Source organism: Lycorma delicatula, chromosome 3 (genome assembly GCF_047948215.1).
Source record: "Lycorma delicatula isolate Av1 chromosome 3, ASM4794821v1, whole genome shotgun sequence".
Classification (NCBI taxonomy): Eukaryota; Metazoa; Arthropoda; class Insecta; order Hemiptera; family Fulgoridae; genus Lycorma; species Lycorma delicatula.
Genome location: NC_134457.1, coordinates 764,340 through 787,520, shown reverse-complemented (window position 1 = coordinate 787,520; position 23,181 = coordinate 764,340). Strand labels below are relative to the sequence as shown.

Here is a 23,181-nt window from a genome sequence, read left to right as displayed (position 1 = left end):
TTGCTTTTATAATTCTATCATGATTTGTAACTAACGGCGCGTAGCAGTAGTATTCTATTTCGACAACTATCGATGTCATTGGAATACATCGATATTCGTGTCCATTTGACTATAGCGTATTATGTCATGACAGTTCGATAAACGCGTTAGTGGGTGAGATTCGACGGTTTTTGTAGCGTTTAATGCTTTCCAGTTATGATACGTAAGTAAATCTACTCATTTTAACTATAACAGATAATAATTTTCATGTAATTTACGTTTACAAATGTTTACATAACCTCTATTAAAAAAAATGTTGAAATAATAAAAATGTATGTGTAAATTTAATTTTGGTGATAGTATATAATAGACGTTATTAAGGGGTTGTAAATCAAAGTTGCATCGAATGATTTATTATTTTTAACTGTATTTTAAAATGTAAGGTATATGTGTATCATTTGTGTAATTTCTTTGACTTTCTACACCCAACCATCTGAATATCTCCCTTACTTGACATATCATGTTTGAATTCAGAGTGAGTGCATTATGCTGTGTTATTATTTATTCTTTATTGATTAGTTTAATTCTTTACATTGAAGTTAAACTCTGGATTAATATTTGATTATAAATTATTATTACCATTCTTATAATTCTTTACATTTGTACTCAGTTGTGTTAAGTCTTCATTAGAAAATTTGGAAGAGATAGGACATTTAAACTGTTTTTATGCTTGTATCTCATGAAATATAATGTATGTGTAGGTTTTGGAGGATCTCAGAAAAATTTAGGTACATTTATGTTACTAAGTATTTGCAGCAGCCCATCTTTAAATTTTGTTAAATTACAATTAAAAAAAAAAATATTTATTTTTATTTTTTAATATGTTTTTTATTGCATAAATAAATTAAAAAAATTGTGGTTGTAACTATGTAAGTGCAGGTTAGGATTTTATGTGGTAGTATTAGAAATTGAACCAAACGAAAGGTGTTAATCTACTACCATTACATTAATCTCTATAGTTTATAAGTGCTGTTTACAAAGTTGGTCTGAGTGAATGATCTTATAAACTCTATTATTTTTTTTCTTTTTTTTTTAGTTAAATTTCTCTTTTATTGTATATTTTAAACTTTATACTAACATTTTAAAATTGTTAGTATAGTTTACTTGCTACTAGTTCTTAAAGGTTAAATTTTGCTTATATAATGAAAATAGTTTATTTTGAAGATAGCTTTTTTGGTGAAATGTGATTTTTAATATAGAGTGAATAATCTATTTTGTGCATTCATAAGTTTGACTTTCAGTTTCTCAAAATTTTATGATTTTCAGTCTTCTAACACTAAATAATTCGAACTTCAATTTTAATTAGTACTTCAGTTTAGTTTTTGCTTATTTATTTGTATTTATCATTATCTGTTATTTTTTTATTTGTCATTATCATTCACTTTATTTACATCAAACTTATTACGATCTTATTCTAACTAGTAATGCTTTATGATTTTGGTATTTGTAGTGTTCATATCCTCTGTTGTAGTGTTGCAATAATTTGTTTCAATTTGCTACTAACCTCTTCATTACTGTAGATATTATTTATTTTATTTAGAATTGGTTATGTAAGTTACTGCATTTCAGTAGTATAAAAACTTTTTTAAAAAGAGGGAAATGCAGAATTAATTTTTAACAGTAATTAATCAGTGCTTTAATAGTTTCTTTATCTTTACTAGAATATAATTGTGTATGTACTCTACTAATTGGGCCAATAATAATTTTGTTATGCCAAAAGTAATGTAGTAAAAATACCATTCACTTTTATTTCAGACAGCCATAGCTCTTCACCGATCTCTAATATTGATTATTTACCACTGGTTTTTTTTTCACTTCATCTTAAATTTTCTCGTTGATTTTAAATCTACCAAATTTTCAACATTCTCTAAGGTTGCTTTAAAAAATGTCTATTCCTTTAGTTAACTATTATTCTTATTAGCTTTTCTGTTCCCCATATTTTACTGCAATAAATTATTACACACTATAAATAAGGATGTAGAAATGTTCAATAAGTTGTAATAATATTTGTGCATGTCTGCTTTTTATATCTTCCATATTTTGGCACCATTCCTTGCTCATTGCCTTGATTTCTGGTTAGTGGTATAGATCCAGGATTCATCTGCATTGATAATTCTTACTAGGAGCTGCCACCTGTTGCTTCACCTGCAAGTACCTCAGTAGTACTTTGAAAGCATCAGTATTTTATTTCAAGTCTGCAGTCCACTGATATGCCCCCTTGCAGACATTTACTGTGACACAGCGTATCATGGACAATATGGTTTGTTGATACATGAGTTATATTCAAGTGGGAGGCTATCTCATTTACATTTGTATGCTGATTTTCCCTTATCATTCAACTTTAACTGCCACTATTGCTTGCAGTGTACTCTGGTGTCACTTGGTTGAGGAGGCTCTTATAGAACCATTGCCATTTAGGAACTCCCTATTTCACTTTTGCAGCATTAACACGTCTGCATCACTAATCGTAACTTACATTCATTGATGAATTTTGATGAGTTCTATGTTCACTATTAAATAACGAAAACAGTGCTAGTTTTTTTTATACATACTGCATATGGAGTTGTTACTGTTACACCTTCATATTGTGTTTGGCATCATTCTTTCAGTTGCCAGCCATGCATCAAACCATCAGTATCACTGCTGCCAATTTACATGGCAAACAAGAATACTGGGATAAGCGTTGTGAAATTATTTATTAATTTTTTTTTTGTTGCTGAGATGCATCTTGCTTGGTCATGAACTTATTATTTATGTGAGATATTTGAGTTCCTAATGACAATATATCATACCAATTGATTGCTCTTTAAATACTTCAAATTTGTTCTGTATTTGTTTAAAAAAATGATAGTAATACTATCTGCTCTGTTTAATTGACATTGTCACAAATAATATTGAATAAAAACATGGTGTCTCTTAATGGTAGTGTAATGTAAGTTTTGCTAACCAAGAAACAGATATAAATCTTCTATCTAATAATTTTCTCTCTGATTATATTTATTTACTCATGTGTTTTTAGTCAGCATTTAAATAAGCAAAATAATATCCATTCTTTATGTCAGTGCAGAAATTTTTTGCCGAAAATTATAAGTTAAATGAGAGAGGTTTAGATTAGTTATTTTTATTTTATATCATATGTTCATGATAAAACTTAAAATTTTTTTTTATTACCTATTATTTTGTGTTCATCTCTTTATTTTATAAAATGTAGTAAATTTTAAATAACTATTATTTAATTTTGCAAAAACCTAAGTTAGTTTTTCTTTGAAAATTAGATTTTTTTAAACATTTTGGTTTATAGATTATATATTTGTGAATGAGTAGAAAATCTTACCTATCATTAACTTAATCCGTGTTAATTAGTTTTTCAATATTTTTAAGATATCTGAATAAAAAATATTAATTTAAAATTGCCAACATTTAAAAATTGTTTATTTTGTTTACCAAAAGTGTTGGAAAATTTAGCCAACTTAATTCTTAATAATACTTTTTTTATAAGGAAACAACACAAGTATGCTTTTATATTAAAGCATACTTGTGGGTTTTTTTTGTGTTGTTTATTTATTTAGGTTTGTTTGTTTATTTTTTTGTTTTTACACATTTGAGCAGTTATCATGTATGAGGGTAAGTCAATTATTATCCGCAATGTAGTTATAAATTTTATTGCAATACAAATAGGAAACTTACATGTATACCATTTTTCAACATAGTCCCCTTGCATTTTCACGCACTTGGTCCATCATTGCACAAGCTTACTGATGCCCTCGTAAAAGAAGGTTTTCGGTTGAGGAGCGAGCCAGGAATGCACCGCTTCTTTCACTGTTTCGTCCTAGGTAAATTGACTGCCCCTTAATGCCTCTTTAAGTGGACCAAACTGGTGGTAGTCAGAACGGGCAAGATCAAGATCAGGACTATATGGAGGATGAGCCAATACTCCAAAGTTGAGTTTCTGGAGTGTTTCAGCAATGTGGGCAGCTGATGGATGGGCATTGTCGTGCAACAACAGAACACCTTTTGACAGCAGTCTAAGGTGTTTGTTTCGAATTGCAAGCTTCAGCTTGGCAGTAAGCATCTCGCTGTAACGTGCACTGTTTATTGTTGTGCCCCTTTCCTTATAATGTTTCAGTACCGGGTCTTGTGAGTCCCAAAAAACCATAAGCATCAGTTTTCCTGCGGACGGTTGGGTCTTGAACTTTTTGTTGCAGGGCGAATTTGGATGTTTCCATTCCATACTCTGCTATTCACTCTCTGGCTCATAATGATGGATCCGTGCTTCATCACCAGTGATGATTCTGTCTAAAAAGATGTTCCATATATTACCAAAGTGATCCAAGTGTTTTTGGCAGATGTTCAAGCGCGTTTGTTTATGCAACTGTGTGAGTTGTTTTGGGACCCATCTTGCACAGACTTTATGAAGTGCAATTCTGTTGTGGATGATTCGTAGGCAGAACCGTGACTGATTTGCAGACGATGCACCACTTCATTAATAGTTACTTGTCTGTCTAAGAAAACCGTGCCACGTGCACGCTCAATGTTTTCCTCATTTGTGGCGGTAAACGGTCATCCGGCTCCTTCGTTGTGCGTAACACTTGTGCGACCGTTTTTGAATTTTTCAATCCATTCGTAGACACTCCGTTGCGACAACACACTGTTCCCGTACTGTACCGAAAGTCTTTGATGAATTTCGGCCCCTGATACACCTTCTGACCACACATAATGGATCACTGAACATTGTTCTTCTTTGGTGCAAACAGAAAGCGGAACAGCCGTGGTTAACGGCTGGGCAGTGATAATGGAACTAACGTAGCAGCATCAAACCTGCATAACAACAATTGTGGTTTAACAACAATTAAAAATGGTTTAACAACAATTAAACCACGCATGTGTCATCTATGCAAAATGACAGTACTTCCAACATTAACAAAAATATAACTAAATTGCGGATAATAATTGACTTAGCAAATTGACAAGTATTATACTTGCTAATTTATTTTTGTGGACATTTTTAGGTGAAACATTCTTATTTAATATGATATGTTTATGATAAAACTTGAAAATAAAATTGTTTGTTATCAGTTATTTACACTATACTGTTTTATTTTATAAAATATGATATTTTGAATCATTGTTGTTTAATTTTTTTGTAGGATTTCTCAGCACGTAAAATGGATAATTTGAGATTACTGGTTCAGGAAGAAGGAAGGGCAGCTCGTAATCTGGTAGCATTCCATGTTGATTTGACTCCAACAGATTCTGGTACGTATGATTATTATCAATTAGATATTAAATTTATTTTATGCACAATTGCTGAAAATGGTTAATGTGTACACACCATAATGTATATTCAAATATGTGCTCAAAATAATTTGTAATAGCACCATCTTTAATTGCCAATTATTTGCAGTAATTTTTTATATGTAATTCATTTACATGAAAATTATTTCACGTGTTTGTATATAAATAATTAATATTTACCTTAATCATATCCATTTTTTTATCTTATAGTTTTTTTTATATTTATAATTTGTTTTACAAAGACATGGTCTATGTAATGTATTGTTATGTAAGGAATAGAATAAAAGATTTATTTATTGTGTAATTATATTATATATATATATATATATATTTATTTTTGTGGAATTGTTACTCAGAATTTGCGTGTATACTCTTAACGGGTAAAGAAGCTTCCAGAAAGAAGAAAAAGAGAAAATTAAGAAAGAAGACACAACAGAGGGATTCTTTCCAGAAAAGAACTTACAAAAAAGTGTAGAATATGAAGACAATGTAAATTATTAGGTTTGAACCAATCGAAATGGCAGGTCGGATGGTGGTACTGCAGGTCAGGTCAGGTGAGGCTTTAGGCCCTGAGATGTAAATACTGCTTGGGACCAGCAGAGTAACAGGTTTCAAGTTTTTTAGTTCATTGTGTGATAAAAGCGATCACAGTGTGCTGTAGCATTTGGAGTAAATGTTTGGAAACAAACAGGTGAAAAGTGTGTCACAACTATTCCGAATTGTATCATGATGGATTTGATTATTAGGTACTAGAAATGTATTAGATATTACATTGGGTACCAGGTAGTATCGAATATGTAGCTATATTTTATAATATAATATCGAATATATAAACCATATTTTATATGGTACAATGTAAACAATGTACCATTGTTTACATTGGATGTTACATTGGTAGTTGGGTTTCAATTAACCACATATCTCAGAAATGGTCAACCTGAGAATGTACAAGACTACATATCACTTACACTCATACATATCATTCTCATTCATCCTCTGAGGTAATACCTAATGGCGATTCCCAGATGCTAAACAGGAAAAAAACTGTTTGGTGAATTATTTGTGAACAGGAGTGACAGTGACTATATATATTCAGTATAAAGTGTAGGATGGTACTTTTTTAAACAGTTAAAGTGAATAACAGTTGTGAAAAGTCAACAACTCACTTATGTGAGTTGTTGACTTTTCATTTTTCTATTGTTATCTTACTGAATTCAATATTAGTTTCTATTAGTTAGTGTGTAAAGTTTCTTTCATTAATCGGAATTTTATTTTGGTATTTATAATTTCAATTGTTATAATAAATTTGTTATGCTAATTATTTAAGAGTAATAAACAGTATTTGTAAGTAATCTTTGTGTCAATTTTTATATAGCACATGTAAAAATTTCTTAATGTAATTTTACTTTTATGTGCTTTTATTTAAGCTGTATTTTGACATGTGTTAAATATAGTTTTCAACATGTCTGTATAGAATTGAAATTAAAATCTATATAGAGCTAGAAGATCTAAAATTCCGTTTTACTTCTTGTATGAAGTAAAGGAAGTATTGTGATTGTGAAAAACTTTGGTTTTCAGATTTTAATGGAAATATCCATTTTGACTAATTTGGGTGTGACGTCTGTACTTATGTACGTATGTTTCTGACATAAATTAAAAACAATTAGCCCTAGGATGTTGAAATTTTGGATTTGACTGTTGTAACATATAATTGTGCACTCCCTCTTTTGATTGTAATCGACTGAACCAAAAGTGTCCAAAAAAACTCCAAAATCCTTAACTGCAATAATAAGCTGTCATTGAAAGCTTTTCAACAGTATTCATAAGTGGTACTTATTTTTATTGATTCTGAAGTTATAGACAAATAAAAATTTAATTAATGAAATATTTGGATCTTACAAGGGAAGGCACAACAGTTCGAATCAGACTTCATATTTTTTTCTTTTTTAACTTTTTTTTTAAAATTTAAATATTAATTTATTAATAATTACTAACCTGTGATTGTAAAAAATTACAATAAATGATTATTCAATAATAACAATAAAATAAAAGAATATGAAAAAACCAGAAGTTATTAGCGAAATAAAATTTTATGTACTTTTAAAAATGTGTATATGCAATTTAATAGGCATTATTACAAATGTGTGTATGTAATAAATTTGGTGAAACATCTGATTATTTAATATTAATTGAAAATTATAATGTAGAATTGTATAATATTTGGATTTTCTAGTTTAATTTCTGTTTAATTTTATTTAATTATTCTGGAATTTCTGTTTAATTTTATCAACATTAAAGTTAACTACAGAGTGACTGAAAAATAGACTGTCACAAGAACAACATATACAGTGAGGCATACATGTCCAATCTAATAAATTGTAAAACATTCTTATATTTTTGTTCATTACTCCTCTGATATTGTCGGACAATGTTCTCCCTAAGTCAGAGTTGAACATCATTTTGTTTATTTGTTTTTTCGTTCCCAACCATTTAATCACCCTTTGGGTTGATGTAATTCTTCTGGTCTTAATTTGTTTACACTTCTCTAGTTTTCAAATTTTCTCTCTAAATTCATCATCTTAAATTTTTATTCTTTCCTTGGTCTTAACGTTTTCTTTCTCTTTATATTTATTATCTTCTCTTAATTTTTTTAGGTAGATTTCATAAGAAAGCTACCTGTTGTAGTGGGTAACATTATTCGGCTAAATGAATATTTCGACATATCTTTTATATTTCACATCTCCCAGACCCCAAAACCACTGTCAGTTCAAAGGTTTATATATACATACATACATATATATATCAAAGACAAAAGTATAAAAACCACTTACAATCAAGATGTAGAATTCAGTAATGCTTGTTACCTTATGGTTATTATTTTTTTTAATAGCGCTTTCAAGGTTTTCCCTCATCATCAGTTAAACTTTTTTTTCTAAATCACACATTAAATTCAAGCCATTAATTTACAACATATAAAAATATGTATAAATTATGTGGCTAGCCACATAATAAAAAAAAAAAAATTATATATATAAAATTATGATTGAAATGAAGAGGTATTGCGGCAAATAGATGAAGAAAGAAGCCTTTGGAAAAATATAGTTAAAAGAAGAGACAGACTTATAGGCCACATACTAAGGCATACTGGAATAGTCGCTTTAATATTGGAAGGACAGGTAGAAGGAAAAAATTGTGTAGGCAGGCCACGTTTGGAATATGTAAAACAAATTGTTAGGGATGTAGGATGTAGAGGGTATACTGAAATGAAACGACTAGCACTAGATAGGGAATCTTGGAGAGCTGCATCAAACCAGTCAAATGACTGAAGACAAAAAAAAAAAATGATTGAAATAACAGTAACAGTAGTAATGTTTATAATAACAGTAGTTATGATTGAAATAACAGTTATTTCAATAATAGTTGTATTTAAACATATGCCAAAAAAAAAGAAAAATATATTTAAAAAAAAACCATGAAAAATTGCTTATGTATGCAGTAAAAGTAAGACATGTATAGCATTTTAAAAGCTGAATTTCCTCCCCGGGTTCCTGGTGTAGGGAATTTTCAATCATAATTTTAACCATAATTTTTTTTATGTATATTTTATATACATACATATATATATATATATGTTAAATATATGTGAAAGTGAAATATATATATATATATATATATATATATATATATTAATGAAATTAAATAAATATATAAATTAAAATAAATAATGAAATATGTTAATTAAATATTATATATATATATATATATATATATATATATATATATAATTTTCTTGTGGACATGATAACTGCTGAAATATTGTGCCAATCAGTTTCAAATTGATACATAAAGTATAACAACCCAAAAAATGTTGGTTGAGTTTGTTAATGGGAAAAATTGAACCATTGGGTGGGTAATGGGTGGGGGGGCTTTTTCCCAAAAACTGAATATTGCTATTTCTTATTAAGTAAAATATCAAATTCATTTAAAATTCCTACTGTTCTTTGGATAAGGGACTAAAACTTATCTAAGTAAAGTTTTCAGATATCATTAATCATTGGCCTAGGGGGTGGAAAAAACAGGGTTTCAAAGACAACAAAAATCATACCTCCATTAATAGGCGCAGTATCTAATCGGTTTAAAGTAATTGTTATTCCTCTAAACATTACCTAAAACTTTTGTCTGAAACAATTTTTAATATGACCAACCCTTTGGGCAAGGAATGATCAAAACATTGCTGGAATTATAAGATGAGGCTCATTGTATGCTAAACATGCAAAACTTTTTTTCACATGCAACCATTGTCGTATTGTGTGAATTTGAAGTTTTTCTTAACTTTAAGGTGGAAATCTTTCTTATCCATAACTTTGCACCGGTGAAATCTACCTCTACCTTCCAGTGTGCTGAAAGGGATTTTTATTCTTTCTTTGGTTTTAACATTTTCTTCCTCTTTATATTTATCATCTTCTTTTAATGTTTTTATTCTTTCTTTGTTTGCAACATTTTCTTCCTTTTTATTTATTTTTTTGGTTTGTAGCATTTTCTTCCTTTTTATTTATTTTTTTGGTTTGTAGCATTTTCTTTCTTTTTATTCTTTCTTTTGGTTTGTAGCATTTTCTTTCTTTTTATTCTTCTTTGGTTTTAACATTTTCTTCCTCTTTTTTTGAGATATATTTCTGCAGTTATTTTTCTTTTTCCTGTGTAACTATTTCTTTTTCATTTTTAAAAAGAACCATTTGGTTATTAACCAAATATTCCAATAATAAAAATGAAATATTTTACATTGTAAGGTCGAAATTAACATCTGTAACCAGTACACAGGAGTTCACTAAATGGAATAGTGTAATTATAATTAACTTTTATTTATACATAACACCAGAAATCTGAAACTTTTGTTAATCAGCTACTCTCAAAGATATGTGTAATAATAATAATACTGATCTAGTAATACAAGTAATAAAGGAACTTTTACTGTATCCTAATATTTCATGTAAGATTGTTGAGTTATATAAATATTTATGTTAATTAAAAACTAATATTTCAGTAATTGTGTAACTGTCCACTTTATTAAAGAATTGGAGGATTGTATCTCACTTTCAAACGAAATAAGTTTAAATGAAGTGCAGCAAAAAATGTAATTTAATAGGCGTACAAGTAAGTCATGTGGTGTCCACATCAGATTTTTTTAATATTCGTCTATCATTTAATTGAACCTTGGCTTGATGTGATGTATTTTTTGCAAATTCAAATAATCTCATGATGACATATATGTTTGTTTACAAGTGCAGATAACATAATTAGTATATTTATTTTGTTAAAAGTTTCCTAGAATTTATGCAGAATGTGTAGGTTGATTTTAGTTGTATAACACGCAGAGAAAATTAATTATTTTTCATATAAAATAAAATATAATTTATCTTCCATTTCCTGTTAACTTTGATGTCAATTCATTCTTAACTAATTTTTTCCTAATTAGCGTGACACTGTTACGATGTGACGAAACTTACTGTTTATCTAAGCGAGGCAGTAAAACTTTTTCTGTTTTGTGTCAGGTAATTTTTAAAAAAATGCTGCAGCTGCTTATACTGCATATATATGTTTAGCTACATATGACTTAGTTATTATACTCCACCAACTACCAAAATGATTGCCATAAATAAATTCGTTTTTATTAAATGCTCCCCCACTTGTACATCATACTGGCATGTATGTATTTTACTCTCCCATCTAGTGCTAGGAGAGCTATAGCTTTAGAAAGAAAAGTATTGTAATCAGTCCAAGTTGGGCACATATGGTTTTCACCAGAGCTTTAGTTTTAATACCTAAGGAACCCAAAAAAACTAAAAAGGTGGAAGTAAATTTTCCAGATGTTTGTATGTACATGTGTGTGTTCAGTGTCTCTCTCTATGTCACCTTGTATCTCCAGAACTACTCGATCGATTTTGACCAAATTCAGTCAGATTATTTCTATATATGGGGCATTGATGCCATTAAATTTTCAACTTAAAAAGTTAAGAGGGTGAGGCTGTAGAGCAAGTTCACCCTCAGTATCTTGAGATTTTGCCTAATTAAGGTCCTGTTTTTCTTATGCACAATTGTTAACAATTAAAAAATAATAATATATGCAAAAACAAATTTTTGTAAAATCACATCCTCACCCCAAAAAATGCTCTAAATAAACTAGTGACTAAGTGGGTATCAATAGTACCCCCTCATTGCAAAGAGCGCTAGTGCAGCATTGATGTACAGCTGCTGTAGTCATCTGATATATTGTGAAGTCACTGGTGAGCGGTATAAATAAGTGAGTGGTATGAGTGATATTTAAAGTGTATAAAAAAGTATTTAAAGTGGCTGTGAGTACCGCCACACCTGCCCGAATAAAATACGGTATGTGCATATGGTTTAGTTAGTCATTGAATTAAATAAACAAAAAATATTATATTTAAATGAAATGATAAATACTTTAAATTAAGCTGTGTGTGTAAGTCGTGCATCAGAAAAAAGCTGCATGACAGGAAAGTTCTACAACTGTGTGTCAGCTTTTTTTTAACTGTTTAAGTTCAATGATTAATTTATGATAATAGCAGTATATCATATACATTAGAACAATTTAAAAAAACAATTTGGTAATATTTTATCTTCATTAAAAAAAGACTTAGAATATACAGATCAAGGTATAAATACTTTACTGTTTTATATAGTAATTATTTTGTCTATTTTGTCATGGTAATCTATTATATATATATATATATATATATATATATATATAAATATATATATATCTGTGTGTGTGTGTGTGCAAAAATAGTCATTCATTTTTATTTCTAAGAAGTGGTACCTCTGATAGTAAGTGTTTTAAGGTATTTAAAAAAAAAACCATATATGACGCTTATTTACGTAAAGGCGGATGTACATGAGGATATGAGATGTATATGACAGTTTTTATCAGGGTAGTTATTATTCACATAATTAATATGGGTGAATTATTATATACACATAATTAACATTGCTCTGCTTTGTCCCGTGTAACATGTGAAGCATGTGTATGACATGTATGGTTAATTGTATTGTTATAAGAATTCACATATGAGTTTAACACTTATTTCTCAGTCATTTCATTTTTAGCAATTTATAATATTTACAATTACAATATATTTTAAAAAATATTTTAATAGCGGTTGTATTTAAACATATGCCAAAAATATATGAAAAATATATTAAAAAAAATAGAAAAAGCATGAAAAAAATTGCTTATGTATGAAGTAAAAGTAAGACATTTATAACATTTTAAAAGCCGAATTTCCCCAAGTTCCTGGTGTAGGGAATTTTCAATCATAATTTTAAAGGAAAAGGTTAAAAATTTATATATTTAATTTTAGTAATTTACTGAATTACATTAATGAGTAAATCACACAATGTGCTTGCTTCTGAAAGCAGGGATTATTTGAAATTCTAAAAAAATGTTCCATATGAAAGTTTAGGATTCTATTTTTTACCCATTTTAGATTTTTTTTTGCCCCAAAAAAAAACTGTAGGAGAACAAAAAAAAGAAAAAAATGCTATGTCAAGGATTGTTGGCTGGCAAAACTGTGTGAACAGTAAGGGAAACATTACATCCACCATTAGTATATTGGTAAATGATACCTCTTGTCACACACACCAAAGCATCACTTGATATGTTAATGCAATTTATTCTGGGTGCAATTACAAAATATAATATAGTACCCTACTTATAAAATAGTCAATAATATTTAGAACTTATATTACTACTATCTATTGACTTAAAAAAAAGTAATAACTATCATATCAAATACACAATACTCTTAAGGATTGTAACAATTACATTGTAGATAATGAAGAAAGGTGCTAATACTAATAACCAGCATTAAAGCCTGTTGCACAAAAAAAAATATATAGCAGCTTCTAGAAAACTACGTATTGTTAACAAATTCTCTCATTAAAATGAAATGTGGAATTGTTTGGATCATAATCAAGTCCAGGATTCTCTTTCATGTTCTTAATGTGGGTCATTTAATACAGTTTAACAATAAGTCATACAGTTTGAATGATTTCTCTGTATGTAGTGTTTTTTTTAAACATTCTGTAAAGGTTTTGTATAGACCGGACACATTGCAGCCAAATGTTTATTCATCTGAAATGTTCAGAATTGATTGGTGTTGTACATATATATATATAAATTATGAAGGTCATTTAATTTTAAAAGTGAGAACCAGAAAGCAGTAACTTTTACTAATTTAATTTTTGTGTTTGACAAACTACATTAACGATTGTGAAATTTAGTGGTTTTCCAAGAAAAACACTACCATGTCAAAGAGTTTATGAAAAATATACTTAAGGTTTAAAAGATACAAATCATTGAAATTGATTCAATGGTACTTTAAAAATAAGTATGTTTTAATAAAAATCTTGACCTTTCATGTGATAAATAACCTGTAAAATTAATAATAAAGCATAAATTTTGAAATAAACTACAAATTCTGTTCAAAAAAATTAAGTACAGTTCATTCATACAGAGTGCTGTACTGTTGATTTCATTGTACAGTACCCAAAATTCTTTGCACCAATGTAATTTGCTTGAATATTCATCCATCTTATATTTTTTTATTAAATATTTACTTTTTTATGTAAATGTTACTTTTATTATTATTAATATTAATATGGAAACTTTCAAAAAAGAAAATCATTAATATCATATCTTGCTGATTTATTTAGTCTATATTTATATATAATTTATTTTATTTATTCTTCGTTAAATGTCATGAATATTTATGTAATTATGTACGTAATAATTAGTGCAGAATGACTGATTTTACTGTTCTATTGTTTAGTAGTAAGAAAGGGTTTTCTATTACAAATTCATTTGTTATTGTGATTACAAACTTTGGTTTATGACTTCATAATATTTCATACAGTGCTGCTTTAGCTGTTTGTTTACAATTTACGACATTGTTTTTACATTGCATATAAATATATTTAAGAAAAAAAATGTTATAATTATTTGTAAAATAATAAATAATTATAAATGTTATTCATAGAAATACAATACATCTAAAATATTATTTCTGACGCATGTTTACACATAATAAATAGAAAAATTATTTTGATCAAATAGAAAAAATCTGATTCATTAGAAAAAAAAAACATTGAAAATACATTATTTTAATACTTGTATTTTTATTGCAATATTCTAAAATTATTATAAATTATGTGTAAATTCTATTTCCTAATGAGTATTACTTGATCTAAAAAAATGAAATTTTGGGTAAACATTTATTGAAATAATCGTAAGTGGAATTTTAATTATTGCAGATGGATTTTTTATAGAAAAATTAATTTCTGGGTCATAATTGAAAAAAAAATAAAGAAAAAAAAATACTAAATCATTTATGGATATTGCTGCTAAAAGGTGGCCTACCTTAAAGGTTTTTATGTAATACAGAAGTAGTAAATGTCTCTGTCATTTGGTGCATGGACATAAGAGCTTTTATTTTCCACATTTGAGCTGCAGTATATCTTTAAAAAATTACAAAGATTTAATGAAACCTCTGTTAAAGTGTTCAAAATTAAAATAAAACATTGTTTCAAAGTTCAGTAAATTTTTAGAATGTAGTTTAGCAAAAAAATGTTTTGCTAAACTACATTCTAAAAATATTTTCAGTTATAAAAACAAAAAATTAAATAAATAAAAGTGATAATAAAAATAAATGAAAATGTTTTACAAAATAGCTTCTTTTTTGCTGTCTGAATTTTGTGGAATTATTGAGATCTAAGACCTCTATATTAGCCAACAAGGACCACCCGTCGTTCCGGATCACTCTCATGCTGAGATGATCTCCACGAATGACAGACAGCCTGTTTCATAACAGTCTCTTCCCTGCTCCTCCACCATGGAGTGAGCCTCTCTTGACTGGAACTACGAGAAACTGAACACTTGGCGGCATCAATAAAAGCCACTGACAAACCTTCTGACTCCAGAACATCCAGACTCCGATCCAAAAAACAAATTCTGGCTGAATGAAAATCAACAACGTTTTCCAGTCCACGTGCCTGTGCAGGAAATGACCCTGGTGAATCCGAACATTACATCGGTAGTGCTCACTTAAATTACAAGCAATCTCATACACTATCAATCGATGATTGCTTGAGCTATCATCAACTACTTTCCAGTTACAAACATTGGCAGGAATAAACCTACCAACGGTAACGTTGATGTTTGTTCCACCAAAAAGCCGATACCTTTCTACATTACCTGTGTAGGTGGGAACTTACCAGGTACATTATATACCTGCAGACCATATTGGGCTAAAAAGCCCTCAATTAATTCACTGCCATCATCTGTGAAGTTGCTATGCCACAAAAGTGACTTAGCGTTCACATCCACACCAATTAGGATTGAACTGGTACCAGAGAATTATAGGATTTTATTCCAGACCTCAAGATGATGATCAGCAGGATCTCTATATTGAAAATATGAACTTGCAACATCAGATGCAATTTCTGAACATCCCCATGGACAACAACATGATGATCGTTAGAGAGCTGTCGAATGAAGATACAGTCAAGTTCCCTTCTGCACAGTACAGCGGACATACTATCAGAACCAAAATAAAATCTCTTCCAATGTGAAAAACCAGGCAGTTCACCAGACACAACGTACAGATTCTGCTACAAGACAACATCCAACCCCTTACGTATGATGATCTTGCCAAGTTCAATGTCCATTGTAAGCTCCATGTGCATATAATTGCCCAATTTTAACCATCTAATGATATTGAATTGTAGTACATTGTGACACTCTCTGATAACAAACACAATCCTTTCTATTCACAGAGTGCTTATGGTCCATCCGAAGACATCTGCAGTTTACACAAGTCAGGCTCTCCAACTTCTTAGGACACTCCTCTTGTTTTTGTCCTTCATCCTCACTGTGGGAGCACACTACCACCAGATGTTTACATAGTTAAGCTGCATATCAAAACTGGCAGCACTTGAAACAATGTTGATCATCTATATATTCTTTAACCTTACACGAAGAGAAGTCAATAAACAACCTGAAACCTTTAGATACGAAGCCTTTAAATAGTTAAGGAGACACCTTGAATACACCGTGGTAACACTCTGCCTTGTGCCTACCCATTTTGAATAACAGTCGATAATCAGCCTTGAAGGCCGCCTCAGCCATCTGAGTATTCTGCTCCTGTATGAGAGTCATTAACTCTTCCTTAGATAGATGTCGAACAATATCATACACGATGACCTTAGGATGCTTCTTCCTTTAGGGGCGATTTTCATGTCGGTTTTACCGACCTCGAGGGAGTCAGAAATAACTTTAATTAACTCTTTGTTGTCGGCAATGACAACTAGCTCCTTCTTTGTCTCGCATATATTTAGAATTCTCAGGCTTGACCTCTTCTGTTGAAGGACTACCTGAAATTCGTCCTTCATTTCTTTGCTAGATTTCACTAATACCCCTTCCTTTAAATTAACGAAAACCTCAGGTTGCTTTTGAGACAGACTGGCCTCCCATTTCTCCTACAGTACCTGAGAATCTCACACATCTCTGGAGGCCTCTCACCAACTTATACCCATCCACGATGGCAGAAATAATTGATTTGAATTCTGCTATTCTGGGGATAACCTTATGATGTATCTTAGCTGAACTGTTCCTGGGACTGTCTAAGAACCGCATAAGTGTTTCATATTGCTCACTGAATTCCCTCACAAGCAGAGTAGAACTCCCCGGATGCTTTGTCCTGCACTAAATCCTTAACCTGGGTTGAGGTACCTGATACCTTAGCCCTTGGCTCATCATCTGCTGATGAGGAGGAATCATCAGGCTGCACTTCAGCTGCTATTTCACCAGGAGCACATTTTACCTGCCTGGACTTACTCTTCTTACCCCCTTCATCAGACATACTCAATATCAATATACTCAATCGAATAAAAACAAACAAAGACTATTAACTTAAAGTTGTTCACTGTCAATAACAAATCCAATAAATAAGATAGCGATGTAAACAAAAGAAAAACCAATCAGATCAATGCTAGATGGTCGCTGTCAAAAACAACAACCAATCATAAAGCACCAATATGGCCGTTGCCAATATAAAAAAAAATCAGAACTGATCAATTAACAAATTTACTTGAATAATAATAAATTCAAACAGCTAAACTAAAACAACTATATTTTATCACAGAATACACTAAAACAGAAAGAAAAGCCACCCAGAAGAGTGACTTAAATTAAACAACCGATTACACAGAAAATAATATCCCAATATAATGATGAAGCAAACAATTACACCCTTAAGTTCAGTAATGTTAAATTCATAAACTTCTATTAAGGCTTATGTCACAAACAATTGGTCATTTTTAATAAATGAATTTTAAGTAGGCCTTATTGAGTTTTCTAAATTTTACTTTTAGGAGTCATCTCCTACAGAAAGTGATTTATTGAAGTCGCTCAATATTGCTACAAAAAAATAGGTGCTGTAAAATTCAATACAAGCATTTACTGATGATGCAATTATAAAGTTATTTAGTGTGATTTGAAAAGTAGATTAATGCAAATCTTCATTTATGTAAGAAAATAGGTGATGCTGTAAATGTTAGAGTTTATTAGAAAAAAAATTTGCGTAATTTTATATAACAGTGTAGTTATATGACATTATCATATGTTATAAGTATGATAATGGAGGTTTTGAAGAAAGTCTTCGAATTGAAATTTTACTATAAACTGCAAATGGATTTTTTTAACTAGAGGCAAGCAGACAAAATGTAGGCCTAGAAAAGAAGTCATTCTGTGTTTTGTTCCCAAAGCAGTATCGTTATTGATTGGAAGTACAAAAGCTATTCATTTTTGAAAAATTACATTATCCTACCTGATTTTGAATATCTATCGAAATAAAATTCACTCTTATTTTCTAAATTTCATTCTCTGGAGCCGTACAGAATGTCGAACATAATTTATTATTACATAAAAATTTAACACACCCCAAAAAATGAACTTGTCAAATACGACACACCCTCAGTATGAGTTTCTTTGCTCATTCTATAATGGATTTATTTGGATAAATTTACATCTAAATGCTTCTTCAAAATTTAATAAATTCACCGGTAAAAGAATGATTCAGAACAGTGTAGCAGTTCTGCAGTTTTGAGAAAATGTCAACACAAACATAATACTGTCTAGCAGATATTCTGAATTGTACATAATGATTAATGGGGTATATACACATTTATTTTATTTATTTATAAATTAGTTATTTGAAGTAGTAGTAATATTGTTTTTAAATAAAAATATGTTTGTAGTTTTATCACAACTTTATCAGTGTGCTGATAGTTTTTAGAGAGAGAGATTGGGAGAGAGAGAGAGAGAGAGAGAGAGAGGTATGGAGTAATGCTGAGTGTTGATTTTTTTGTATTTTGTGTTTTTACCATTCGTTATTATACAGATTGTTATGGTAAGCTCGTGTAGGCTGAGAATTTAATCTGTAGGAGGGCCTGTTAATTTTAAATCTCAGTGCCCCAGTTTTTGTCTTTCTTTATACATTATGAATTCACCTTTAGGTTCGTGTAAGCTTGCTTAACTGTAATTCTTTTGTTTAGTTCTGTAATGTTTGCATGTAAAATAAACTTCAAGTATCTTTGAATGAATTATAAAACGATCAAGGAAGAATTTCTGCATGTCATATTTTATTCTAATTTATTATTTATGTAAAGTAACGGTGATTCTTTTTTCTAAATTAAGTTTTTAAGGTTATTTATGCGGTTTTATGTAATTGCTGTAAAAAAATTTACGGCATTTAGAAAAAAAATTATTCATATTTTTAATGTTGATTATATTGTGTTTTACGACACACTTTTTATATTTTTATAATACGTATTTGTTTAACTTAGTGCTTTCTTACTTATTACTGCTACTCTTGCTGCTATGATGTTATGTTTCTGTTGCGAACCTGAAACTTCCAAGAATTATGTTACTTGCGTATTATTATATTCATTCGTTTTTGTTTTTTATGACTGTGAATCAAAACCTATATTAACTTTTAAAAACAGCAAATTTTTATTCATTTAAATAAATTAAATAAAAAAAAGCCACTATATTTAGATTTACTTTAAGTATGTTGTAGTGCTGGATATTTATTGGGTTATTTGTTTAAAATAATTGTAGAGCTGGATATTTACTGGCTTATTTATTTAAAATAATTGGGTACTTTATACAATGTTAAAACCACAAATACATTTTTTTTTTAATAAAAATGATACATTTTTATAAAATATTTAATTTTTACTGCTTCAAGCTATCGTAGTGAAATTATAAGAATTATTTCTCAAAATGATAGGAAAAATGTTCAACATTAATAATACAATTAAAGTGGAAATGTATGCCCCATAGTATGGTAAATGTTTCAAATTTTTGACCATAAACAGTGTTTTTTTTTTTTTTTTTTTTTTAATATTTGTCGGTAAAATAATTAAAAATGAACTTTTGCATCTTATGTTTTTATTAATTTTGTGCATTACTTTTTTCCTGAATGCAACATCATGAACCTTTGTGTTTTTTAAGTACATACAAACATCATTATTGTAATCTATTTAAAGTTTAAGTAAAAATAAAATGTGTAAAATAAAAAACAAAAAAATCTACGTAAATAAACCTTCACCAATAACTAAAACATAATAATTGTTAAATTTCTCTTTTAATTTTTACTGTATGAAATCAGCAGTATATTAAGAGTTAGTAAGTTAATGGTAATTGTTTGTTTTCGATTAAAGTCAAAATAAAAGAATAATAAAAATTGATGAATTATAAGCATTAATAGTAAATAATATTAAAAAAAACTACTATTTTGAAAAAGGTGGTGGCAAAGACAAAGATATGGCAAAGAATTTATTGGGATTAAATGTATTTTTCTGTTATTTATATTTAAAATCTCTTCTCATTTGATGTGCTGACACAAATCCGTATTATAGATTACTTTGTTCAAGTTCTGTTTGAAATGTAAACAAATTATGTATAAAAACATGTATGCTGAATAATATATTGACAAAAACAAGTTTTTTTATATTTATACAATATAATTTTACGCTTGCTTTCATGCACATATTTTAATGAGAAAACAAGATAAAATGAAACCGTAAAACTATCCTATCATAGGTGCAGTACTTATAAAGATCTTAATACTTATATTAATCTCTCGATAGAGATTTAATATCTATAAAGATATTTAAAACTGCTTGGATTGAGTTCAGTATGAGCTGATTTTTAAGATAGCATGATAATCAATTGCTTAGGATGTTTTATTGTAGTATTGATTTTAATTTCTGTCTGTATTGTTATTATTTATATTCATTACTGTTAACGGTATATATTAATGTTAATTCACGTTTATTTATTTTTACTTTTAATTTTGTCAGTAGAATCATACAAACCGATTAATTTAGTTTGGATTTTTGTTATAAAATTTTTACTGTTTCAGGTAAGATAATAAGGAAGCCGCCTACATCGCCTCGTTTGCCGATTAATAATGATGGTACTAGAGTTACAAAAAGGTCATCTACACCCAGTAAACCTGGACCTAGAGTACGTTCGGCATCTACTGGCAGGGATAAAAAATCAGGTAGGTGTAATAAATTTTATGTTATATTAGTCAGTCATTAGTGTTGTTTGAGTCTAGGAACATTACAGTTCGATGTACATGTATATCGTTTAGTTTTCTTTGAAAGAATAACCAAAAGAGGTACTTACATATTAACGCCACTGCAGCTACAGCTTTATTTAAAAACAAAGTAGTCAGTCGGATTTCGGTGGAAAATGAACAGCCTCTTTATTCATTTTAATAAATGGTTATTTATATTTATTTATTTTATAAATATAATTTAACTAAACTTAACCTACGCTTGCTTCGCTCGCTAACCTTGATTAATTAATTAACACCCGTAATTTTTGAATATTTATTTAATAAATTCAGTAATTATTGCAATTATTTATTATTTAAATAATTCAAAACACTCCTGTTAATTAGTCAACGTTAGCGAGCGTAGGTTAAGTTTGGTTAAATTATATTTATAAAATAAATAAATATAAATAACCATTTATTAAAATTAATAGACCGTTTTGAATCTATGTTAAACTCTATATCGGCCCATTTTCCACTGAAATTCGATTGACTACTTTGTTTTTAAATAAAGCTGTAGCTGCGGTGGCATTAATATGTAAGTACCCCAAAAGATTTACCAAAACATTTATAAGCGTACAAAAATTAATGTTTGATTTGTGTTTTTTTTTTGGCATTGTTGTTTTATTTAAACTGGCTTGTCGTCATCCGTTAACAAAATTAAATTTAAATTTAATTTAATTGGTATTCTTTACTAATGACCATGAGTAGAGGGTACATATCACTTCTAACAAGCTTTATAGATTCCAACCAGTCGTTAATATTCATTAATAAAGATTAATAAGTTTGTTTTAATCTAACTTGGTTAGTTAATTTATTATCTAAATTTGAATTTCTTAAAATCTGATTTAATTAAACTAAATATAGTAATTTTCCAAATTATTTTTGTAAACTAGACTCTCCAGTTTTACTGTGCTCATGTATCTGTTTTTTTTTTAATGTTTTATCAGATTTGTTCGTTTCTGTTATTGTAAAATTTAGATATTAAAGTGTAGACAAGGAGGAATAATTCTTAATTTAAACTTGGCTGGACTATATGAAATTTATAATTAAGCAGTCGGTGATGAAGTTTGATTATTATATTCACCAGAATAGTTAACCTAATTAATTATTTATGGCTACTGCTGTTTCTTTAGCATTAATTTTCCCCATTTTCCAGAAAGTGTAAAATGCATGTCCTTGAAAGCATGTAGGGCAGTCTGTTTTACAAGACATTGTATAAAGTTGTGCAATTATCAAGCGCATCGGTGTGCAACAGATCAATTACATCCAGGTTTGTACTGAATATCTTTATTAATGAATATTAATGACCGGTTGGAATCTATAAAGCTTGTTAGAAGTGATATGTACCCTCTACTCATGGTCATTAGTAAATATATATTTTGATTTACGGGTACACCTCCAGGCAAAACAGTGATTAGTCATGCGGTAAGAGCCTTTCATTTTATGACTAAAGAAAGCAAAACGTATCATGAACAATTTTAAGTGGCGGTCATTGTATTTTTACACTAATGAAATTATTCAGGAATTATTTTTCCATTATACAGTGCTGTCCCTATGTACAGTCCAAAGTCGATTAATGTAGGATGCGTATTAAAAACTTTAATAAACAGTACACCACTATGAAATCATATCGCATGCTGTCTGTAATCTAAATACTTATAATAAAACTTTTAACTACAATCAAACTGTTATTATTCGCCAAAGTAATTATAAAACTTGAATTGTATAATTGTTTATATTATGTTAAATATTTCAATACTTTAACCATTAATTTCTCTTTCTACTTTGAGTTCTTCCCTCTTCAAGTTGTAATACCTATTAATTTTGAAAAATATAAACTTACCTGTTGAGAAAGCCAGTAATTGATAATACGCATGTATTTGTTCAAACCGGTTAACATCGAGAAGAAGATGATGGCTCCATAAAAGTTCACATAAGTAACTGTCCGATATGGTATTTGCTGTGCCATTTTGTTGAGATTTGGCAAACCTTAACAATCTTTTTATCGGTTTGTGTGAGTCGATGAGATGTTAGATCGACAAAATTTTCAACGTGATTAACTGTAAAATGTCACTGCGGCTGTGAATCTAAATACAATTATAAGCTTTTGCTGCTACTGGTGTTCCTGGGAATAATCGGCATTAAG

General features: G+C 29.2%; 1 protein-coding gene across 1 annotated transcript in view; it reads left to right on the top strand.

The window, feature by feature from the left end:
* Positions 1 to 104: 104 nt before the first annotated feature.
* The window catches only part of ssp3 (SCAPER domain-containing protein short spindle 3), a 140,682-nt gene continuing 117,605 nt past the window's right edge, over positions 105 to 23,181 (top strand). The window contains exons 1-3 of the mRNA XM_075359329.1: positions 105 to 202; positions 5,187 to 5,295; positions 20,835 to 20,975. Of these exons, the coding sequence (XP_075215444.1) occupies positions 5,205 to 5,295; positions 20,835 to 20,975 (232 nt within the window). The 5' untranslated portion in view covers positions 105 to 202; positions 5,187 to 5,204. The remainder of the gene's footprint in view (positions 203 to 5,186; positions 5,296 to 20,834; positions 20,976 to 23,181) is intronic.